At 39.3% G+C, this 23,584-nt stretch overlaps 1 protein-coding gene across 2 annotated transcripts in view; it reads right to left on the reverse strand.

Annotated features, from left to right (window-relative positions):
* Positions 1–16,149, reverse strand: part of Ckap2l (cytoskeleton associated protein 2 like) — a 39,870-nt gene extending 23,721 nt beyond the window's left edge. The window contains exons 1-3 of one of the 2 annotated variants that reach the window (XM_070013253.1): positions 16,133–16,149; positions 11,607–11,673; positions 9,349–9,400 (exon numbers count right to left, since the gene is read on the reverse strand). Coding sequence is in view for 1 of the 2 variants with exons in the window: in XM_070013252.1 (XP_069869353.1) it covers positions 9,349–9,400; positions 11,607–11,673; positions 15,997–16,027 (150 nt within the window). In the remaining variant the exon portion in view is untranslated. Of the gene's footprint in view, positions 1–9,348; positions 9,401–11,606; positions 11,674–15,996; positions 16,082–16,132 lie in introns of those variants that run through there. The other variant, XM_070013252.1, reaches the window with a different exon arrangement.
* Positions 16,150–23,584: the final 7,435 nt, after the last annotated feature.

Raw genomic sequence — 23,584 nt, forward strand, 5'->3', positions numbered from 1 at the left:
GCTGCCCCCATCCCCCTCCAATTGTAATAGATTACTGTTTTAAAATAATGAGGAAAATAACTGCTTAAACAAATGTTAGATAATATAATTTAGAATTTCATTTAAGAAAGCTGAATCCTTAGAAAATAAAGGTTTACTTCACTAATAGGTGACTTTTGTAACAAGTTCCTATTATATATATATATATATATATATATATATATAAATTAATTAATTAATTAATTTTTTTTGTCGTCAGTCGTGGGGCTTGAACTCTGGGCCTGGGCACTGTCCCTCAACTCTTCAGCTCAAAGCTAGTGCTCTACACTTGAGCCACAGTGTCACTTCTGGCTTTTTCTGTTTATGTGGTACTGAGGAATCGAACCCAGGGGCTCATGCATGTGAGGCAAGCACTCTTACCACTGAACCACTTTCCCCCTAGAGTATTTTGTTTTATCTTGACAGAATCAAGAAGATATTCAGTTATTAACAAAACAATTGCTATTTCAAGAAAGAATTTGCCTATATCAAATAGTACTTGCTGAATGTCCATTATTTTCCAATGAAGCATCTTCCCAGGACTCTGGAAAAATACACCTCTAAGGCTTTTTTTGTCTCCTTCCTCTACAAATGACTATGTGATACTACTCTAGTATCAGTTAAGACTCTGTTTTGTTCCTATCAATCAGGCAAGGAGACAGACTGGAGGATAGGAGGTCTGGAGTAAGTTGGAGCATCTCACTAAACACCTAACATCTTAGTAGTTAAGTTATATTTGTGAAGGCAGCAAGCTCTAAGGTATTGTGTATTACTAATGTGCAAGTATTTTAGTCACATGATTTTTTTTTTTTTTTTGGGTCCAGTTGTGGGGCCTGAACTCTGGGCCTGGGCGCTGTCCCTCAGCTCTTCAGCTCAAGGCTAGCGCTCTACCACTTGAGCCAGAGCACCACTTCCGGCTTTTTTCTTTTTGCTTATGTGGTGCTGAGGAATCGAACCCAGGGCCTCAGGAATGCAAGGCAAGCGCTCTACCACTGAGCCACCTTCCCAGCCCATATGATTTAGTTTTGGATAAGAAAGGAAGAACTATGTTACAGCAATCTAAAAACTAGCTACTATAGATTCTGAAACATCCACAGTGAAAGCAGTCACTCAGAAAGGAGAATCTGGAGCATATAAGAATATGTGTCTCCCAGGAAGGATATGGAAATAGTGATAGTTACCATGCTCTTGAGAATATTGTGAAGAATTATGTGGTGATTATATAAAGGAACTCTGTAGCTAGCGCTATATGGCATTAACAGCAAGAGATACCTGTCTTGGAAAGTCCTGGTACACACTGTTGCTAAGATAAGGGTGCAAGTGGAAAGCAGAGAGATAGCTGCAACATAGGGTTACTGCTTAGACCCAACATTTATATCCATCTCAGATCTCTGCATCATTGCTCATGGAAAAAGTGGAAATAGTGGCACGAAAACTTTCCTGTATGTGTTTTTGTTGTGTTTTCTTATTTACTTATATATTTAATGAATCTCAGATATAATTTGTTCATATAGTATAAAATCTGCTATTTTAAAGTATATAACCAAGTGAGTTTTAGTGTACTTATAAGGTTGAACAACAATCACGACTATGTAGTGCCAGAAGATTTAAATCACCTTAGAAAGAAATCCAGTACTTGTTGGCAGCTGTTCTCTGTTTTCCTCTCCCATAGCCCTTGGCCACTAATGATCTACTTTCTGTTTCTGTATCTGTACTGATGGGCCAGTTATACAGATGGAGTCATTATAAAATATAGTTTTGTGTCTAGTTCTTTTCACTTAGCATGTTTTCTAGATTCACTCATAGTATATAGTATGTAGCAGTACTCATTTTCCCCCCAAAGTTAAATAACTTATATTTTAGAGAAGTTTTAGGTTCATGTTAAAATTGAGCAGAAGGTACCCAGGGATCCCATAATTGCTTATTCCCAAATATGTACCTCATTACTTTTTTTTAGGGTAGAATAATATTCCATTATATGATTATACATATTCACTCATCAACTTACATTTGGGTTATTTCTACTTTTTGGGTGCTATGAACAATGTTGCTATAAACTATTTGTGTGCAAGCTTTGTGAGAGTATATGTTTTCAATTTTATGGTATACCTACATGAAATATATTGAAAAGCAGAATTGCTGGGTTATATGATAAATCTAAGCTTAACTCTTTTTTTTTTTTGGCAGTCCTGGTGCTTGAACTCTGTGCCTGGGGCCTATCCCTCAGCTCTTCAGCTTAAGGCTAGTGCTCTACCACTTGAGCCACAGCGTCACTTCCACTTTCTGAGTGGTTTATTGAAGTCTCATGGAGTCTCCTGCCAGGGCTGGCTTTGAACTGTGATCCTCAGATCTTGGCCTGCTGAGTAGCTAGGGTTACAGCTGTGAGCCACTGGTGCCTGGTTTAAGCTTAACTTTTGAGGAACCAAAAAAACTTTTTTTTTTTTTTTTTAGTGTGTATCATTTTTTTTTAAATTGTGAAAATACTGTACAGAGTGGTTACAATTACATGGGCAAGATAATGAGTACATTTCTTATTAAGCATTGTAGCCTCCTCCTTTGTTTCCCCTTCCCATCCAAAAACAAAACAAAACAAAACTATTTTTTGAGGTAGCTGAACCCATTTACATTTCTACTTAAAATGTACACAGGTTCTAGTTCTCCACATCTTCTCCAATACTAGTCATTTGTCTTTTTATTTTTGTTTGTTTGGGTTTTTTAACTTTTTGTTTTTGTCTTTTCTTTTTTGGTACTGAGGATTGGACCCAGGATGCTGGACTTGTTAGGCAAGTGCTTTGCCACTGAGCTACATTCCAGCCCTATTTGTCATTTTAAATACAGACATTTCAGTAATCATGAAGTGGCACCTCAATGTGGCTTTGATTTGTATTCCCTGACAGTTAATGATGTAGAGAATTTCTTCATATCTTTATCTTCTTTTGAGAAATGTCTTATCAGATCCCTTGCCCATTTTAAAACTAGATTGTTTGTCTTTTAGTAGTTCAGTTTTAAGAGTCATATAACCTGGATACTAAATCCTTACCAGATAAATGACTTGCAAATATTTACTCTTCTACATATTTTACATCTTGATTTTAGATCAGCCTGATCTGGCCAACTTATTATAGGATGTAGAACTGGTTATGCAGTTTCAAGTATCCCAGTGAGAAAGAAAGTGGGCTTAGAAGAGTTATAAGGCTAGCAACTGATAAGTAAATCCAGACCATTGGAACTGGGAGAGATTTTAGAGATCATTAAATTCAGTCTCCTCATCTGAGAGCAAATAAGCAGCTCAAGAGTAGGCAGAGAATTAGGGGTCAGAGGAGGTAGAATTTCAATTTTGAACTCTGGACTCTGACTCTTAGTCTCTTTCAACTCACCTCATAACTGATGGACAAAATTGAAAAAGACAAAATAGCAACAACAAAAACAAAAACAAGACAATAGAAACAAGAAGAAAGAAATATAATATTTCAAACTAAATTTGTTATCTTTACTCTGGACATATGAAGCAGGAGTAGGAAGAAAATTCATAAAGGATAAAACTAGATTTAAGTCAAGAGAGACAACTACTGTACAATTGGCACTATGCTAGACTGTCAGGGGATAAATGATAAGATCATGATAAAAAAAGATACTAACACAAGAAAAGTATGATTTAATGAAATAAGGGCCACTATAGAGGCTGACAGGGACAGCAGAGCCTACTGGTTTCCAAACATTTTGTCCTTATACTCCTAGTTTTTTTTAAAAAACAAACAGTATCCCACAATTAGCTCATATATTCAATACTGCTTATTAAATGCATTTGCTGGGATAAGCAGGATTGGACATCACTTTATTTCTTTTCCTTTTAATATGTAGGTAAGACTAGAGGTGTGTGTGTGTGTGTGTGTGTGCGCGCCTGCTGATCCTGAGGCTTGAATTCAGGGCCTGGGTGCTGTCCCTGTTTCTTTGGCTTCTACCTGAGGTGTGTGTGTGTGTGTGTGTGTGTGTGTGTGTGTGTGTGTGTGTGTGTGTGTGTGTGTGTGTGTGTGTGCACGCCTGCTGATCCTGAGGCTTGAATTCAGGGCCTGGGTGCTGTCCCTGTTTCTTTGGCTTCTACCTGAGGGTGTGTGTGTGTGTGTGTGTGTGTGTGTGTGTGTGTGTGTGTGTGTGTGTGTGTGTGTGTGTGTGTGTGTGTGTGTGTGTGTGTGTGTGTGTGTGTGTGTGTGTGTGTGTGTGTGTGTGTGTGTGTGTGTGTGTGTGTGTGTGTGTGTGTGTGTGTGTGTGTGTGTGTGTGTGTGTGTGTGTGTGTGTGTGTGTGTGTGTGTGTGTGTGTGTGTGTGTGTGTGTGTGTGCCTGCCTGCTGATCCTGAGGCTTGAATTCAGGGCCTGGGTGCTGTCCCTGTTTCTTTGGCTTCTACCTGAGCCACAGTATTGTTTCCAGCTTTTTCTGAGTAGTTTTGTTGGAGATAAGAGTCTCATGGGAACTTTTCTGCCCAAACTGGCTTCAAACTGTGATCCTCAGATCTCAGTCTTGTGAATAGCTAGGATTACAGGCATGAACCACTGGCACCTGGCTTAGAGGGATGTTTTGTTATAGCACTAACACTCTTTATTTTGAGCTAATCAAGATGCATGTGCTTAAAATCTCTTAGCCAAATAGTGTGGCTAGATGTATGGTACGCATCAGTAGTCCCAGCTGCTTGTGAGGTAGAGATTAGGAGGTTTGTCTTTTGAAGCTAGCCAAGCCACCTTCCTCCCTTACCAAAAAATTAAACAAATAAAGTTAGGCTGGGTGTAGTAGCTCATGCCTGCCACTTCAAGCTATGGCGTTAAGTACAGTAGCTGGGTATGGTGTTGCACATCTGTCATGTTAGCAAGCAGAAAAGTACAAATAGGAGGACGGCAGTTCAGGCATAAAGGGAGACTCTACCACCAGAATAACCAATGAGAAAAGGGCTAATGCAGTAGCTCAAGTGGTAGAGTGCCCGCTTAGCAAGCAGAAAAGGATGAAGGTACCAAGTGTGGTGGGAAAAGAGACTGCAGGTTAGGTATATTCTAAAACAAATCAATTTTAGATAAATGCAAGTATGAATGTTGAAGACCTGGAACTGGATTTGTTGAAATGTGTGCCCACGTACTCATTACATACCTCAACATAAATTCCAGTCTGCCAGTATGAGTAAGTTTCTCTTAGTGTTTCTTAACTCTGTCCTTTCAAACAGTTCTGTGAGGTCTTACTATACTCATTTTATACCTAGAGCTAAATAACAGACCCAAGTTCACTTAACTATAAAATGAATTTAGGATGTAGATGTAGGTAGCTCTTAATTATTTTAATATTTACTGTTTCTCAGTAAATTTTATAAAGATGTCTATAAGGATTCTTTTTATAGTTGGGTTCAATATATTAAAAATCCCTGTACAGGTGGCTCACACCTATAATCCTAGCTACTCAGGAGCCTGAGATTTGAAGATCATGGTTTGAAGCCAACCTGGGCAAGAAAGTCTATGAGACTTGAATCCTCAATTAAACACTAAAAAGCTAGAACTAGGGGCTGGGAAGGTGGCTCAGTGGTAGAGCGCTTGCCTTGTATGCATGAGGCCCTGGGTTTGATTCCTCAGCACCACATAAGCAGAAAAAAAAAAAGCCGGAAGTGGTGCTGTGGCTCAAGTGGTAGAGCGCTAGCCTTGAGCTGAAGAGCTGAGGGGCAGCACCCAGGCCCAGAGTTCAGGGCCACGACTGGGCCTCCCCACCCAAAAAAAAAAAAAAACAAAAAAAAAAACCTAGAACCGTACTTCAAGTGTTAGAGACCTAGCCTTGAGCAAAAATCTCAAGGACAATGCCCAGGCCTTGAGTTTAAGTACCAGGACTGGCATGTGTACGTGTGCGTGTGTACACGTGCATGCATGCATACATGCATGCCTGTGAGTGCCCCCCCCACCTATACAGGAACAGAAAATGAAAAGTTACATTCCCCTGAGTAGTTAACACTGTAGTATGGGGACCCTGAAAAAGCCTTATGCGTGCATGCTGGATTTGACCCTTACTGGTTGCATAGTTTGACCAAGTACTCAATCTCTCTAAGCCTTAGTCCTGTCATTTGTATAATGGCCATAATAATAACATTATTAACAATAATATCTTGCTTTCTAGAGTGTCATACAATCTGCTTTTTACAAGATAGTGTTAACTTAGGCTTCTTGGTCCATCAAAAGTGTTCTGGTTTGACCATAAACTCAGATGGCCAACTTTTTTACAAGGCTATTTGAGTACTGAGATAATGTATATGCCCTGCCCAGTACTAGAAAACAGTAAGTACTCAAAAGTTAACTATTATGTTATGTATCAAATATTTTATAAAGTATGTTATGTAACAATGTCTATAAACTTGCGTAGTCTTTTTAGTTTCTACTAAATTCTGGAATTGCCTTCCTTATCCTTATCTTTACAACTATATAAAACAGATAAGGGAGGTATTACGTTCAATTAAGAGATGATTTACTGAAGTCAGTATTGCCACTATTAGAGAAGACTCTGGAAATTTGTATGAGGGCTCATCCTAGTGGATTTTTCCTTTACAATTTCTGTCATACAGTGCATCTGCACAAAGTAGAAGTCTAACCAATTGTTTCCCTATTTTCATTTCATTGCATAATAATTTTGCCTTATACTCATTTTTTCAGTGTTTCACAGTATCTAATCATGTCATGCATACAGATGGCACATAATGCCCACTTATGCACATAGATATCTATGTATGCACACATGTGTATAAGTATACATATATGTATGTGTGCATTCATGTGTAGTTTTATATATATATTTACATATATATATGTACAAATTGGTACAAATACCTATCTTACCTTGGCCAACACAAAGCACTTTAGAACTTCAACAAAATTATGATTTTGCAAACTAGAGGCAGCATTTTTACAGATAAACTTATTACAGATGAAAAAGGCTATTTTTTTTACTTAAACCTTAAATATGTTAATATGTTAGGAATCATTATTCTATTCACATTATAGCTAACTTAAATTGATTAGGAAAAATATTCTTGCTAAGCAATTCAAAATATTCAACAAAGATATTCTTTTGTTTGTTTATTTACTTTTTGGTGGTGCTAGAGATCAAATCCAGGGCTTTATATATGATAGGCGGATGCTCCACCCCTGAGCTATGTGGCTAGTCCAGTGTTCTCTTTTAATGACTACTGAACTACTCATATTTTAAATTATCTTTAAGTAGTTGTACAAAGCAGTTGCCATTCAACAAAGCAGTTTATGAATACAATGTATCTTGATCAGTCACCCGTTTCATCCTCCCAATCCCACTCCCTCCCTCAATTTTCTTAATTTTAAAGAATATGTATTGAATTTTATGACTGCATTCTCATCACCTTCCTCTCTTTATTCATCTACCTCCCTCCTTGAGCTACTCAATATTATCACTTAATAGCTACATGACCTTGGGAAACAAACTTTTCTACCATTCAGTTTCCATGTTTACAAAATGGGGTCAACCATAGTACCGACCCTCCTAAGGCTGTGAGAATGCAATTAGCTAATGCAAATCAGAATGTGTTAGGCAGATATTAAGCATTGAATAAATGCTTGCATATATTAAGCATATATTAAAAGCCCACTTAAGGTATTTTTATTTTTTGTTACAAAATTAAGCTACAATATGTTGTAGTTTTCAAAAAATGTTTGTCTTATTGGGCCAAATTGCTCTTAAATTTGTGAGGAATCATTTAAAGTATATTTTCTTTTCTTTTCTTTTCTTTTCTTTTCTTTTTTTTTTGTTGGTTGTGGGGCCTGAACTCTGGGCCTGGGCACTGTCCCTCGGCTCTTCATCTCAAGGCTATCGGCCTACCACTTGAGCCACAGCACCACTTCTGGCTTTTTTTCTACTTATGTGGTGCTGAGGAATGAACCCATGCAAGGCAAGCACTCTGCCACTGAGCCAACTTCCTAGCCCTAAAATATATTTTCTTGAGCTGCATCTTCAGTATTTTTATTACTAATCAATTTTAAACTGGATATATATATTTTTTATTGTGAGAATACCATACAGAGGAGTTACAATTACATGGGCAAGATAATGAGTACATTTCTTATCAAGCATTGTAGTCTCCTCCTTTGTTTCCCCTTCCCATCACCCCCCCCTCCACCAAAGTTGTAAAGTTCGTTTTCAACATAACGACTTCTATATCTCATTGTTGCAATGGGTCCACCTGTATCCCTATTTAATCGATTTGTTGTTGCCTCCTCTTTGTTTTCCCTTCCCATACTCCCCCCACTCCCCCCCACATGATCCTCCCCCCCATCAAAGTTGTAAAGTTCATTTTTCGACATAACAACTTGTACATCTCCTTGTTGCAATGGGTCCACCTGTATCCCTAGTTAAACAATTTGTTTTTGCCCTTCCCCTCCACAAATTATACTAACATCAAATACAGTGAAAGCAGGGATTATACCGTGGGGAGGGACATACCAAGCAACATAGAAATCATCTTATAAATATGTTAGAAACAATTGCAAGACAGGAAAAAAAAATTGAATACTTATCTTGGGGTTCATTCCCCTAACATCAACTTATTTGACCTTTTCTGTTTGACTCAGACATATACTAGTTATTGCAAATAAGGGAAACCATGGGACCTGTGTTTCTTTGGGCCTGGCTTACTTCACTTAATAGAATTTTTTCCAAGTCTTTCTATTTCCTATCAAATGGGGCAATGCCATTCTTTCTGATGGAGGCATAGAATTCCATTGTGTATATATACCACATTTTCTTGATCCATTCATCTACTGAGGGGCATCTGGGTTGCTTCCATATCTTAGCTATAGTAAATAATGCTGCAATAAACATAGTTGTGCTGGTAGCTTTAGTATGGTCTTGCTTGTGATCATTAGGGTAAATGCCCAAAAGTGGGATTGCTGGGTCATAGGGGAGCTCTATGTGGAGTCTTTCGAGGAACCTCCATATTGCTTTCCAAAGTGGTTGAACAAGTTTACATTCCCACCAACAATGTAGTAAGGTTCCCTTCTGTCCAATCCCCTCCAGCATCTGTTGTTATTAGAGTTCTTGATTATAGCCATTTTAACTGGGGTGAGGTGGAATGTCAATGTTGTTTTGCTCTGCATTCTTTTATGGCTAGAGAGGTTGAACATTTCTTCATGTGTCTACTGGCTCTCCTTCTTTCTTCTTCAGAGAAGTTTCTCTTTAAGTCTTTAGTCCACTTATTTATTGGGCAGTTGTTTCTTTGAAGATTTGTTTTTGGGGGATTTAATTTTTTGATAAACTGGATATTTCTTAAGAGACTAATTTCTACTTACAGATTTAGAAGGTGGTGGGATTGAGGCATTATTCTTGGCTTTTAGATAAGGCCTGTAAAAAGGAAAATAAAAGTAATCCTTAGTACAGAAGGATCAGCAAATCTTAGGAAGTATAGAGATTAACAATTATGATCAAAATTTTCAAGTCATTAGAGTTTCTGTATATGGTAAAACAATTAAAAATGATCAATAATTAAAAAGTTTCATTATTATACCTTCCTGGTCCTGTATTCCTTCAAGAAATCACAACAGCTCTTAACAACTTTTTGGTGATCCTTTCAGAAATATTATATGCATAAATGCAGCATTCTAATAATACTGATAAAATACATTTGGTTCCTACATTATATGTGTAGTCTTATTCAAATATCAGACACTGGAGATGAGACAATTATCTGCTTTTTTTTTTTTTTTTAAAGTTCATTGTTAGCTGGGTGTCGGTGGCTCATGCCTGTAATCCTAGCTACTTAGGAGGCTGAGATCTGAGGATCATGGTTCAAAGCCAGCCCAGATAGGAAAGTCCATGAGACTCCTATCTCCAATAAACCACTAGAAAACTGGAAGTGGTGCTGTGGCTCAAATGGTAGAGCACTCACCTTGAGCTGAAGAGCGCAGGGACAGCGCCCAAGCCCAGAGTTCAAGCCCCACGACTTACAAAAAAAAAAAAAAGGTTCATTGTTAAAGTATTTCCAAATATTGGATTTTCAGGGGCAAAAATGATATATAGCTGACTGTTTATATCCATGGACTATACAACTGTAGTTTTAACTAACTTTGGATAAAAAAATTGAAAAATGATATTGCATCTGCATTGAACATGTGCAAACTTTTTTGTAATTACTGCTAAAAAACAACAGTATACTATTGCACTATCTTAGGTATCATAAGTAATTGACAGATGATTGCACATAGTTTATATGCAAATACTATGCTATTTTATTTTACACAAAGGTCTTGAGCACCTGTGGATTTTGGTATCTGGGGGTAGTCTCAAATCAATACTATCTATACTGAGGCATGATTCAAATAAAAAACAAGAATAAAAAAAGGGATGTAACATAAAATCTACCAAGTGAGGTTAAACTGCAAAAAAATAAAAAAAACCAGCAGCATTTAGAAATTAAATATCTATTGGGAAAAATTACAAAGATAGACAAGGTCTTGCTGTGTAGCTCAGGCTAGTGGAGAATTCACTATTTAGCTCAGGGTAGTCAGTTTCTTGATAGCTGGGATTACAGGTATGGACCACCATTCTCAGTCTACCAATCACTCTTTTTTTGTGTGTTGGTTGGGGGCTTGAACTACTCAGGGCTTGGGTGTTGTTCTTGAGCTCTTTTTTTTTGTTGTTGTTGTTGGTCATGGGGCTTGAACTCTGGCTGTCCCTGCACTCTTCAGCTCAAGGCTAATGGTCTACACTTGAGCCACAGCACCACTTACAGTTTTCTGGTGGTAAATTGGAGATAAAGAGTCTCATGGACTTTCCTGCCTAGGCTGGCTTTAAACCTCCTGAGTATGAGCCACCAGTGCTGACTCTATGAATTACTCTTAATGCTATAATACTTAGTAAGACACAGAGATCCTTCCCCTCTGAGGGCTTATGTCCTAGGATTTTGAACACAGCATCTAGTTTGCCAGACAAGGGTTCTACCACATAAGCTGTACACTTAATAAGACCTTGCTTCAAAAGAAAAATGGTTTCAGCTCAATTAACCAAGGAAATAGAGTTGACTAAAAACCCAAGGCAAAATTAAAGGTGACAGTTAACTTTGTAAAAATTAATTTTCAAGAAAAAATGGAGTAATACAACAGGAAGATAATATACTGACAGAAGACAAGAGTGAAATGGTTATGTTCTATCTAACTCAAAAGTACATGTTGGGAGATCTCAGTATGCTAGTATTGAGAACTGGCTTTCACAAGATACACCCAAACCAGGGTCATTCAACTGACTGACCAAAAATTGTCTTCATAAGAATCAACTTCGCCAGAAAAAGAAGGGACAAGAATATTTCCAGCATGATCCCTAATACTGTAGGTCCTCCTTTTTTGGAACACAATAATAATGCTTCCATCTCTGCCAATAGACTAGGTTTAACTAGTGTTGTCATATTTGGACTAAAGTACTCTTTTTATGTAATCTTCAGATCTACAATGTAGGCTGAATAGGCTACAACCAGAAAAGGGCTACTTGTAAAAAAGACTTTAAGTTAGTATTAACAAGGACAACAAAACTGGCATAAATATGTAGAGAAACTCACTTGGTATTTAGATTCTTCAGTTTTCCCTTGGCTGCTAAATACTCCTGGAGCTTTTTCTGACGCTCTTCTGTAAAACACAGAATCAAATAAAAACAGAATTTAGCTTGAGATTTTATCAAGTTCATATATATCCTAAAACATGGCACTTTTCTATAATGATTTTAATTTATAACATAATGTGAAAAAGTATCCAGTCTTTAAGTCTGGCTTCAAGTTAGTATCAACATTAACAAAATCCAAGTCTTATAATAAGCTCCTTGTATTACTATTTGTAATAAGCTACTTGTGCTACTTCTTTTAATCTATACAATCATCCCACTGGGTATTGTGCATTATGAAATTCAAAGAGGGTAAATGACATGCTTCAAGTTATCTAGCTAGTATGAAGCAAAAGCAAATCTGAGATCGTATTTATTGTAACCCAGAGTCCTTAATTAGGCCATTGTTCTCAGCTATAACACATCATACTTTACATGAAGAAATTCTTTTTCTTTTCTTTTTTTTTTTTTGTCGGTCGTGGGGCTTGAACTCTGGGCCTGGGCGCTGTCCCTGCGCTCTTTAGCTCAAGACGAGTGCTCTATCACTTGAGCCACAGCAACACTTACAGTTTTCTGGTGGTAAATTGGAGATAAGAGTCTCACGGACTTTCCTGTCCGGGCTGGCTTTGAACTGAGATTTTTTTTTTAATTTAATTTAATTTTATTTGTGAACATACTGTACAGAGGGGTTACAATTACATGGGCAGGATAATGTGTACATTTCTTACCAAGCATTGCAGCCTCCTCCTTTGGTTTACCCTTCACATCCCTTCCCAGCCTCCCCCCTCCCCCCCAATCCCAATCCTTCTCCTTCCCCCCTTCCCCCCCTACCCCCCCCCCCCCCCCCCCGCACCGACGTTGTAAAGCTCGTTTTGGACATGACAACAACTTGTACTTCTCATTGTTGCAACAGGTCCACTTGTATCCTTAAACAACTGGTTTTCCCCCATCTCCTCCACAAGTTATACTGACATCAAATATAGTGAAAGCAGGGGTTATACTGTGGGGGAGGGACATAGACATACAAAGCAACAAAGAGATAATCTTATAAATGCGTTAGAAACACATGCATGAAAGAAAAAAACATTAAAATACATATCTAAGGGTTCATTTTCCTGACATCACATTATCTGACCTTTTCCGCTTGACTCATACATATACTAGATATTGCAAATAAGGGAAACCATGGAACCTATGTTTCTTTGGGCCTGGCTTACTTCACTTAATAGAATTTTTTCCAAGTTTTTCCATTTCCTAACAAATGGGGCAATGTCATTCTTTCTGATGGAGGCATAGAATTCCATTGTGTATATATACCACATTTTCTTGATCCATTCATCTACTGAGGGGCATCTGGGTTGGTTCCATATCTTAGCTATGGTAAATAATGCTGCAATAAACATAGTTGTGCTGGTAGCTTTAGTGTGGTCTTGTTTGTAAACATTTGGGTAAATGCCCAAAAGTGGGATTGCTGGGTCATAGGGGAGTTCTATGTGAAGTCTTTTGAGGAACCTCCATACTGCTTTCCAAAGTGTTGAACCGAGATTTTCAGATCTCAGCCTCCTGAGTAGCTAGGATTATAGGCATGAGCCACCGGCACCTAGCTTACATGAAGAAATTCTAACTGGCCTACCTAAACTGTTGAGCCAAGGCTGGTCTTGTGTGTGTGTGTGTGTATATTCTTGTGTGTTTCCTTCTTGAGATGGATGGTGATTTTTACACACAAACCGTTACTCAGTTCCTTTTGGAACTAAAGAAAAAAGAGCCAGGTTGGCAGGGTAGGGGGAGTTAGTGGTAAACATCTACACAGTAACTTTTTATGACAGGCATTTATGGGAAAATAAAAAGTTAATATAGGCTGAATATACTAATTCAACATCTGAAATTTAAAAGGGCCAACATGACACAAATTCCATGCTTGACTTCATGTATCTGATCAATTAAAACACATACGCACTACAAATATTGTATTAAATTACCTTCAAGTTATGTATGAAAAATATATAAAGTATAAATGTAGCCAGGCATGGTGGCCCACCTTGTAATCCCAGATACTCATGAAGTAGAGACAGAAAAATACCAGTTTGAGGGCAGCCTAGGGAAAAATGTAGTAAGATCCTATCTCAAAAACAAGCCAGGTTGGGGGCTGGGAAGATGGCTCAGTGATAGAGCGCTTGCGTAGCATGCATGAGGCCCTGGGTTCAATTCCTTAACACCACATAAGCAAAAAGAAAAAAGCCAGAAGTGGCGCTGTGGCTCAAGTGGTAGAACTCTAGCTTTGAGCTGAAGAGCTGAGGGACAGCGCCCAGGCCCAGAGTTCAGGCCCCACGACCGGACCCCACCCCCCCCCCAAAAAAAAAACCCAAGCCAGGTGTAATAGTATATGACTATAGTCCCAGCCACTCAAGAGGCAGAGGTAGGAGGATTATAGTCTGAGGCTGGTCCAGACAAAAGCATAAGACCCTATCTAAAAATAAACTAAAGCAAAAGGAGATGGGATGTGACTCAAGTGGTAGAGTACTTGCCTTGACTTCAAAATCAGGTATTGTCAAAAAGAAATGCAAATGAATTTTATATTCACATCCTCAGGATATTTTATTATACATACAAGTATTTCACAATCTGAAATCTGAAATCCTTCTGATCATTAGCAATTCAGATAAGGGATACCTGAACTGTTTCTCTGATTTCCAGAATACTTTCAATATAGCAGTGGAGATAAACACAACACTGATATATGGCAAAATCTAGATGCCCTAAGAAAAGGTCAAAGAAAAAAATTGTGTGAGTTCATCAGTGCATGGTGAGAGGAGCAAATTGTTTGAAAAGATTAAAAATACATAATTTTTTTTCTTTTTTGTCAGTTGTGGGGGCTGAACTCTGAGCTTGGATGCTGTCCCTCAGCTCTTTAGCTCAAGACTAGAGCCCTATTACTTGAGCCACAGCACCATTTCTGGCTTCTTTCTGCTTATGTGGTGCTGAGCAATCGAACCCAGGGTCTCAGGCATGAGAGGCAAATACTCTACCACTGAGCCAACTTCTCAGCCCTCATAATCATTTTTTTAAAAAAAGGCTGCAGAGGTGCAAAACTATTCTTAACTCTCCATGGTTCCTTTTTGACTCTAATGCATCTTTATCAAATAGCTATGAGAAATATACTTAAGTTCATGTTCAACATTTAGAGTCTCACATACAGGGTTAGAGTCACACCTCTTGAAGAGTTGTCACACGAAGCACCAAGGACAGGGCCTAGGACAGGCATGGTTGATCAGAACAATCAACACTGAATGCAAAGGAATCTTGAACACTGTTGTGGGAATGTACATTTGTGCTGCCAGTATATAAATAAGCATGGGGGGTTCTTTAGAAAACTAACAACTACCTCCTTATGACCATGCTATACTACTCTTGGGCATATATCTAGAGGAAATGTAAGTCAGTACACAATAGAGATACCACAACAGCCAACCTATGGAACCAGTTCAGGTGTCTATTAACAGATGAATGGATAAAGGGGAAAAAAAAGTCATTTGCAAGAAAACAGATGGATCTGGAGATCACCATGTAAGCAAAATTAAGCAGACTTAGGAAGACAACTATTGCATGAACATGAACATAAATGGGGAGCTATTTGGATAGGGGAACTGGAAGGAAGTGGGAGAGAAAATGGGAGAGAATTGCAGTTCTGCATGAAAAGATCAGAATAAACTCACTCACTCAAAATTGTAAGAAAGATTTTTTAAAAGGGGGCGGATTGTGGGAGAGTAAGAAATAGAAGGGACCAACCGGGTCAAAGTATAGTATATGCATGTATGGAAATACCGCAATGAAGCCTCCGACACAATCTAAAAGCCCTAATGAAAAATGTGAGGAAAAAAGATCCGTTCTGTCTGACCGCTTGGTGGCAACCGCGCCGGAGCATACAGAAGGGCAGGAAAGGCTCCAGACTGATCAGAGTTCAAGGAACCCATGAGCCTAGGACCCCGCGCCCATGATCCAATCAAGCTCCAAGGCAGCAGGGGTGGAGGGGCCGAGCACCCCCTTCTGGCTACCTGCAAAATCGGCAGCAGCTCAGTGCCCGGACCACACCTTCCCACCGTGGACCTGTGGTGTGACCCGGGGCGGAACCCTAGTTTCTTTATCTCGACCGTGTTTCAAAGACAACCTTGGACAGGGCTGTTGCAAGGCCTGAAGTGGGGACTCCATCCCGGGTCCAGGCTTCTACTACGGGGCCCGGTCTGGGGAGACTGAGGCAGATGTGAACGCAAACGGGAACCGTCAGGTGGAAGGACTCCCTATTTCCCCGCCCTTGCTCCAACGCCTGCCAGAGCGGGGCGCGCGTTGGTACTCACCAGCCGCTGCGGAGGGCCCAGGCCCCACCATGATTCCCAACTTGGACAGTTTTCCTTTCAAAGGCCGCGCCTAGGAGTCGCGGCTGCGGAACCGCGCGTCTGCACTCCCATTGGCTTTCGCGGGTTTGAAACTCACCAATTAGAAGCAGATGAGGGCAGGACAACTGGAAAAAGACCCAAGGTGCGGGCAGCTCTGGGGCGCTTTGATTGGCCGAGGGTGTAGCGTCTGTCGGCCCGCCGTAGAGCCCGGCCTTTGCAGACGCTGTCACCACAGACACTGTCAGCCGTCAGGGCTCGTGGCGGAAGCTGTGGAAGCCCCACCCACCCAGCTGGCGCTGAGGCACAGACCGAACCCATCCCAGGCTTAGGTATTCGTTCAGATTCACTGGCACAGTGGACAAAGAAACCCTAAATCTAAAGAGTTTGGTGCCTTAGAGTTCTTAAGGGACGGATGAATTTCTTTCATTTTTATAGTCTATTATAGATATATACTCTAAGTATATGCTGTCAATATGTATTAATCCTATTATATATTATCGTAAGTATATGTCTAGTGTATGGTGTATACTATAATAGTTCATTATAGCACATACCTTTTGTTTGTCCACTCATCCACAGACGGATTTGTGAGTTGCTTCCACCAGTGGCTATTGTGACTAAAGTTATTATGAGTATTGGTGCACAATTATCTCTTCGTTGGGCATACACCAAGAAGCAATACTGTTACACCACAACATAATCCACATTTTAGCTTCTTGAGGACTATCATACAGGGTGGTGGCCCTCTCTCTGGCCCTTCCTTCACCTCCCATTGGATTGAACTCAGTGCCTGGACTTTCTATCACTTAAGCCACAGCCCCAAAGTCCTCAAACCCAGATTTTCCTACTTCTACCTCCTGATTATCTGGGATTACAAATATATACCACCACTTCCGACATGTAGCTCTGTTTTAAAGTATATATTTTTATTTGACCTCCTCAGCTGGGATAGTAGAAGATAGGCTCAGTTGTCTCAGTCTCCAGGATTTTATTCTTCTTATTTCAGTCTATTTTTTTTCTGTTTGACGTTTTCTCCTTATTTAGATATTCTGCAATTTCACAAAGCTCTGGGACATGTTCTTGGCACTCTTCCTTTGTATCCTTGGGAGACTGATAGAGCAGGGTCTTTGGTTACTGCGTTTGCTTAACAGTGAGGTACTGAGCATAAAACTATCACAACAGAACTTCCCTTTGGCTTCAGATAGGCAGTTTGGAAAGAGCCATAACAGAGTTTATGGATTTATGTATTTTGATTTTACATTAGTAGTAAAATTTTTTTTGAACAAGGAAATTATCAGGAAAACTGGTGAGTATTTTAGTGAAAAAAAAAAGACTGTTGAGGACTATGAATTTGTACTTAATGATTACTCTAGTAGTTTGGCAAGAACCTTTTTGAGAATGAATAAGAAAGGAGATTCTTCATAGTTTAAGAAAAGTGAGGTTGGTCTTTGGTGAATCTGAGTGACTGGATTAGTGTAATTTTAGAAGTCATCTTGTCCTGTTTCCTAGCTAATACTAGAGTATTCTCCAGCTCACACTTTGCAGAAATGCTCCTGGTGCTGGGGGAACTACCTTGTTTCCCAATTGGAATTTTAAGGGACCTTATTAAACCTTCCTTAAAATGAGCTCAAATATATCCTTTTGTGCTGTGTGCTAGTACTGGTATTTGAACTTAGGGCCTCTCTCTCCAGATCAGCTTTTTTTTTTTTTTTTTTTTCAAGGCTAGAATTCTACCACTTTAGCCACAACTTCATTTCTGCTTTTTTTTTTCCTGGTTAGTGGGAGATAATAATATCTCAGATTTGTCTGCTTGAGCTGGCTTTGAACTACAATCTTCATATCTCAGCACCTGAGTACCTAAGATTACAGATGTGAAGCAAACTCACCTATTTGATGCCCTTTTTGAACTGGTTTCATCCTTTAGAACATCATAGTTTAGATCTGAATCTTTTTTTCAGTTCTTTGGATATTTGAAGGACTATCTGAAGGACTATTTTGTAGGATATGAGATGTGTGGCGAAAGTGAAGCAGGTTAAAAAAAAATTCTTACTTCATCCAGCAGCTTATCCGTATTAGTACACACTGCTCTTCCCTTGCTTACGGTACCACACTTTCTAAAAACTCAATCTCTCTTCATTTCTTCTAGCTAATTATTATTATCTTTATCAGCTTTACTGAGATGTTCTGGGTCATAGAACTCACTTATGTATGCAATTCAATTTTACAACTTTTTTTTTTCCAGTCTGGGGCTTGAACTCAGGGCCTAAACACTGTCCCTGAACTTCTTTTGCTTAAGGTTAGCACTCTATCACTTCAGCCACAGTACCACTTTGGGCTTTTTCTGTTTATGCAGTACTGAAGAATTGAACCCAGGGCTTCATTCATGCTTGGCAAGTACTCTACCACTCAGCCACATTCCCAGGCCCAATTTTAGAGCATTTTAAAAATCATTATTTAAAGAAGTCCATACTCATTAGCAGTTAGTCCCCATTCATTTCTTCCTTCTAACCCCAGGAAATCACTAGTCTATGGACATTTCATGTGCATGGAATTGTGTAGTATGTGATCTTTTACTTAGAATACTATTTTAAAGATTTATCCATGTTGTATCATGTATGGGTATACCACATTTTATTTACCCATTCAGTTGATGGACAATTGATTGTTTCTGCTCCTTGGCTACTACGAATATGAACTTTCATATGCAAATCTTGTTTGGACCTATGTTTTCAATACTCATAGGTATATGCTTGTTATGTCTTGTCCCCTCTGAAACTTATTTTGGAATTTGTTTGATGTTGCAATGGTGGTGGGAGGAAGACCTGCAGAAGATTGTTAGGAGAGATTAATACTTTTCTTGTGATAATGAGTAAATTCTTGAGCATCGGAATAAATTACCAAGAGAATGTGCTGTTAGAAGAATTCAGCCTTTCTTGCATGTTCTTCTGCATGCAGTCACTTCTCCTTCTGTCCTCTATGATGTAGCATCCTTAGATATCTAGGGTGGCTACTAGATGAAGTAACCCAATCTTTGACTTACCAGCCCCAAATGAAGAACTTGCCTTTAGCAATGCCAGTCTTGGGTGTTATATTATAACAGAATATGGCCTGTGAAGTATCTCATGAATAGAATAACTGCGTCATATGGCAATTCTATGTTTAACCATTTTGAGGAACTATCAAATATCTTCGAAAAGTAGTTGCACCATTTTCCATACCCATCAGTCTCTCTTGGTCTTCAATAGAATTTGTTATTGTCCACCTTCTTCTTTTTCTAATTTTTGATTTTTAAAATTATTTTTAAATAGTTGTACAAAGGGGTTACCATTCAACATGTCAGTTTATAAGTACAGTGCACCCTCTTCCTCCTCGTTCTCCTCGTCTTCCTCGTCTTCCTCCTCCTCCTCTTCCTCCTCCTTTTTCTTCTTTTTTGTTGGTCATGGACTTGAATTTAGGACCAGGGCTCTGTCCCTGAGCTTTTTCACTCAAGCTCTGGGCCACTTTGAGTTACAGCACCACATCCAGTTGTCAGGTGGTTTATTAGAGACAAAAGTCTCAAAGACTTGCTTGCCTGGACTGGCTTTGAACTGCAATAATCAGATCTCAGCCTCTTGAGTAGCTAAGATTACAGGTGTGAGACACTGGTGCCTGGCATAAAATTTTTCTTTCTTTCTCTCTCTTTTTTTTTTTTGTTGGTAGTGGGGCTTGAACTTAGGGCCTGGGCACTGTACCTGAGCTCCTTTTTTGCTCAAGACTAGCATTCTACCACTTTGAGCCACAGGGTCACTTCCCATCTTCTTTATTTACATTCTAGTGTGTGTGACATAGCATTTCATATAGTTTTCATTTGTATTTCCTTGATGGCTAATGATGTTGAGCATCTTTTCATATGTTTATCAAATAGATATGACCTTTTCATATATTCTTAGAAGTGGAAATCTATTAGGAGCCTTTGTCCTTTTTTTTTTTTTTGTCAGTTGTGGGGCTTGAACTCTGGGCCTGGGTGCTGTCCCCAAGTGCTTCAGCTCAAGGCTAGTGCTCTACCACTTGAACCATAATGCCACTTCCGGTTTTCTGGTGGTTAATTGGAGATAAGAGCCTCACAAACTTTACTGCTGAGGCTGGCTTTGAACCGTGATTCTCAAATCTCAGCTTCTTGCATAGCTAGGATCACAGGCGTGGGCCACCGGTGCCTGGCTGCCTTTGCTATTTTAAAATGGGTCATTAGAGTGTGTTATGCTGCTACTACAAAATTCCTGGGATTGAGTACTTTGTCAAAAATACTTCTGAAGGCTTAGAAGTCCAAGGTCAAGGGGTACACATCTAGTGATAGTTAATTTTGTTTTGTTTTGTTTTAATTCTCTATTATGGCAGAAGGAAGAAGGGTAAGAGAATGTGTATGTATGTAAGCAGGATGAGGGAACTAGAGGAAAGGGAGAAAGTACGAGAAAGAGACAGAGACAGGAAAGGAGCTGAACTCATTTAAAAAACCAGGAAACTACTCCCACATAGTGAACTCACTTCTGCAATAACAGCATTAAATCATTTATGAAAGTCAAACCCTCATGACTTTGTTACCCCTTAAAAATTCTACTTTTCAATATTGTTGCTTTAGAAATTAACTTTTTAACGCCTATATTATCAATCAAGTCTTTTTGCTTCTTGAGTGTTCTTAGTTATCTCTCAACTTTAGGTCTGGGGGCTTCAGCTGGTGTTAGGGATATGAGGGAATTCACCAAGAGTTAGGGTGGAAATCAAGGAAGCAGAGGTTTACTTTCTTTTCTGAGAGAGTAAAGGGGAAGATGCTGTAGACACTGTTGGCCATAGTGAGATTAGGGCTGGAGTTTATAAGCATTTAAGATGTCAAAGGAATGTACTGCTGACATTTTGTATTTTAGTTCAGCTATCTATTCCAGGAAGCTTGGTGAAGTGGTCAGATTGTCATTGGGTTTCCAAGGTGGTTGTTTGTCAGCTTGCATAATACTTTCCAAGCAGAATTGAGGCATGTGAAACATGCTCTGTCTGGAGTGTGGGTAGTAGGGGAAGAGGGAAGAGCCAATAAAGGGCAAAGGAGGGTGAATATGGTCAAAATATGTTTAAAAAAATAGAACCCTGAAAGTTTTTAAACTTGGCTTGGGAAGGGCTGAAGGGATATGAAGGAGTGGCAAAGGGGGTGAATCTGATCAAGGTACATTGTATGTGTCAAAATGAAATCCCTTTGTGCAACTAATTGATGCTAATAAAAATAAAGCTCTTTAGAACTACTCTTCAGTGCCTAATATTGGGAAGTGCTCACTCAAAGACTTAAAAATTCACCTAGCTAGGTGCTGGTGGCTTATGCTTTTAATCCTAGCTACTAAGGAATCTGAGATCTGAGGATTATGGCTCAAAGCCAGCCCAGGTGGAGAAGTCCATGAGACGCTTATTGTCAGTTAACCACCCAAAAGCTAGAAGTTGACCAGTGGCTCAAGTAACATAGCATTAACGTTAAGCACAAAAACTCAGAGACAGCACCCAGGCCCTGGATTGGCAAAAAAACCCCTAAAAACAAAACAAAAACAAACAAACACACACACACAGACACACACACACACACAAAAGAAACAAAACAAAAATTCACCTCTATTCTTTGGGGAGATATTGGCTGGAAGATATAAGAAAGTTGAAATAATCAGAGAATCTAGCTGCAATATATAGATAATTTGTTGATGGCCAGTAAGACTTAAGAGCTTTGCTTAGGAAACACTGATCGAATTCCTATCACTTGTTGAATGTACATATATGCTGTCTTCCTCTAAAGTACAAATTTTCAAGGAACAAGTTGTTTACCTGAGGTCCACAGAAAAAGGCTTATATTCCAATCCTTAGAATCTAAAAAGAGTTGTGAGGGTTCCTGGAGATGGTAGGCTACTGTGGATACAGACACTTAATCTGGGACAAATAATAAAGGTGCTACAGGAGGTTTTAATTAGAAAGATCTTGAGCCTATAGTTTGTCAATGGGATATGAGACTGCTTTTAAAACTCCCAAGGGCAAATTAGTGTTCTTGCTTTGGGACTACATAAAAGTCACAACAACAATAACAACAGCAGCAATAGCAATGACAACAAAATACTTAAGATTGGGTGCTGGTGGCTCATGCCTGTAATCCTAGCTATACAAGAGACTGAGATATGAGTTCCAAAACCAGCCAACAAAGATAGTCCATGAGACTATAATCTCCTATTAATCAACAAAAAGCTAAAAGTGGAGCTTTGATTCAAGTGGTAGAGCAAAAAAAGCTTGAACAAAATCTAAGGGACAGTGCCTAGGCCCTGAGTTTAAGCCCTAGTACTGGTACAAACAAAAACAAAAAACAACATTTATGCTGTATGTAAGCTGGGTGATAATGGGTCACACCTATTCTTCTAGCTACTTAGGAGGCTGATATCTAAGGATCTTGGTTTGAAGCCAGCCTGGGCATAGAAATCTAAACACTCTTATCTGTAATTAACCAGCAAAAAGCTAGATGCAGAGCCGTGGTTCAAGTGGTAGAGTGTCAGTTTAGAATGGAAGAACTAAGAACATGAGGCCCTGAGTTCAAGCCCAGTGCTTGGGGGAGAAAAAAAGCTACATGTGCATAAGTGCAAAGAGTTCTTCCTTAGAAGTTCTTATTGAAATGTTGGGTGAAGTTCCACAAGCTGTAGACTATTTCTCAAAGCAACTGGACCACACAGACAAGGGATGGCCTCCTTAACAGTTACTCATGTGTGATTTAGTGAAGGAAACTAATGCAGACTTGGCCAACCTATTACTATGCATGTGCCTCCATCAACTCTTAATCTTGCTGGGGCAGAAAAACAGATATCGGGTTAACTACCAGAAGGCTAGGCATATATCAGGCCATCCTTTCAAACAAAATTAGACTCACGCAAAAGCTTCCCATAGGACCTGAACCTCTAACTCTGTACCATGAATATATAGAAATTCTTGATGTTGTCTCTTCTAGCCAGCAAGATCTGATGTACCAGTTATTTTACCATGTAGGTTGGGAACCTACTTGGATGGAAGCAGCTTCATGGATCAATGAAAATTCCATGCTGGCTATACAGTAATGATTTTTATAATATGTCATCAAACCACATCCTCTTCTAGCAGTAACACCAAAAGACTGAATTGACAATCTTTCTCAGGGTCCTTGAACTTTTAAGAAAGGAAGAAGGCTACCACTTATACTGACTCAAAGCTTGCCTCGTTGATTATCCCTGCTTCTGGGGCTATAAGTATTAGTATTATGCTCACCTTTGGTCCTCAGCTCCACTCAGACCTGAGTTCCTCCCATTCCTGTAGTTCCAGCCATACAGCTGGCCCCACCTTCTCTCCACCTAGATCCACCTGAGCTCCCATCTACCTCACTTCCTTCCCTCAGACCCTCTTGTTACCTGGATGGTGTTCCCTTTTGGGGGAAATATGGCTCCTCTAATAAACCTTATAATAATCTTTCTCTTGTGCCTGCCTATCTGCCTTTGCATGGTCCCCTGGGATGCATGTGAAGGATCCTTCATTTGTG

This window comes from Dipodomys merriami, unplaced genomic scaffold (genome assembly GCF_024711535.1).
Source record: "Dipodomys merriami isolate MVZ:Mamm:240054 unplaced genomic scaffold, mDipMer1.0.p SCAF_90, whole genome shotgun sequence".
Taxonomy (NCBI): Eukaryota; Metazoa; Chordata; class Mammalia; order Rodentia; family Heteromyidae; genus Dipodomys; species Dipodomys merriami.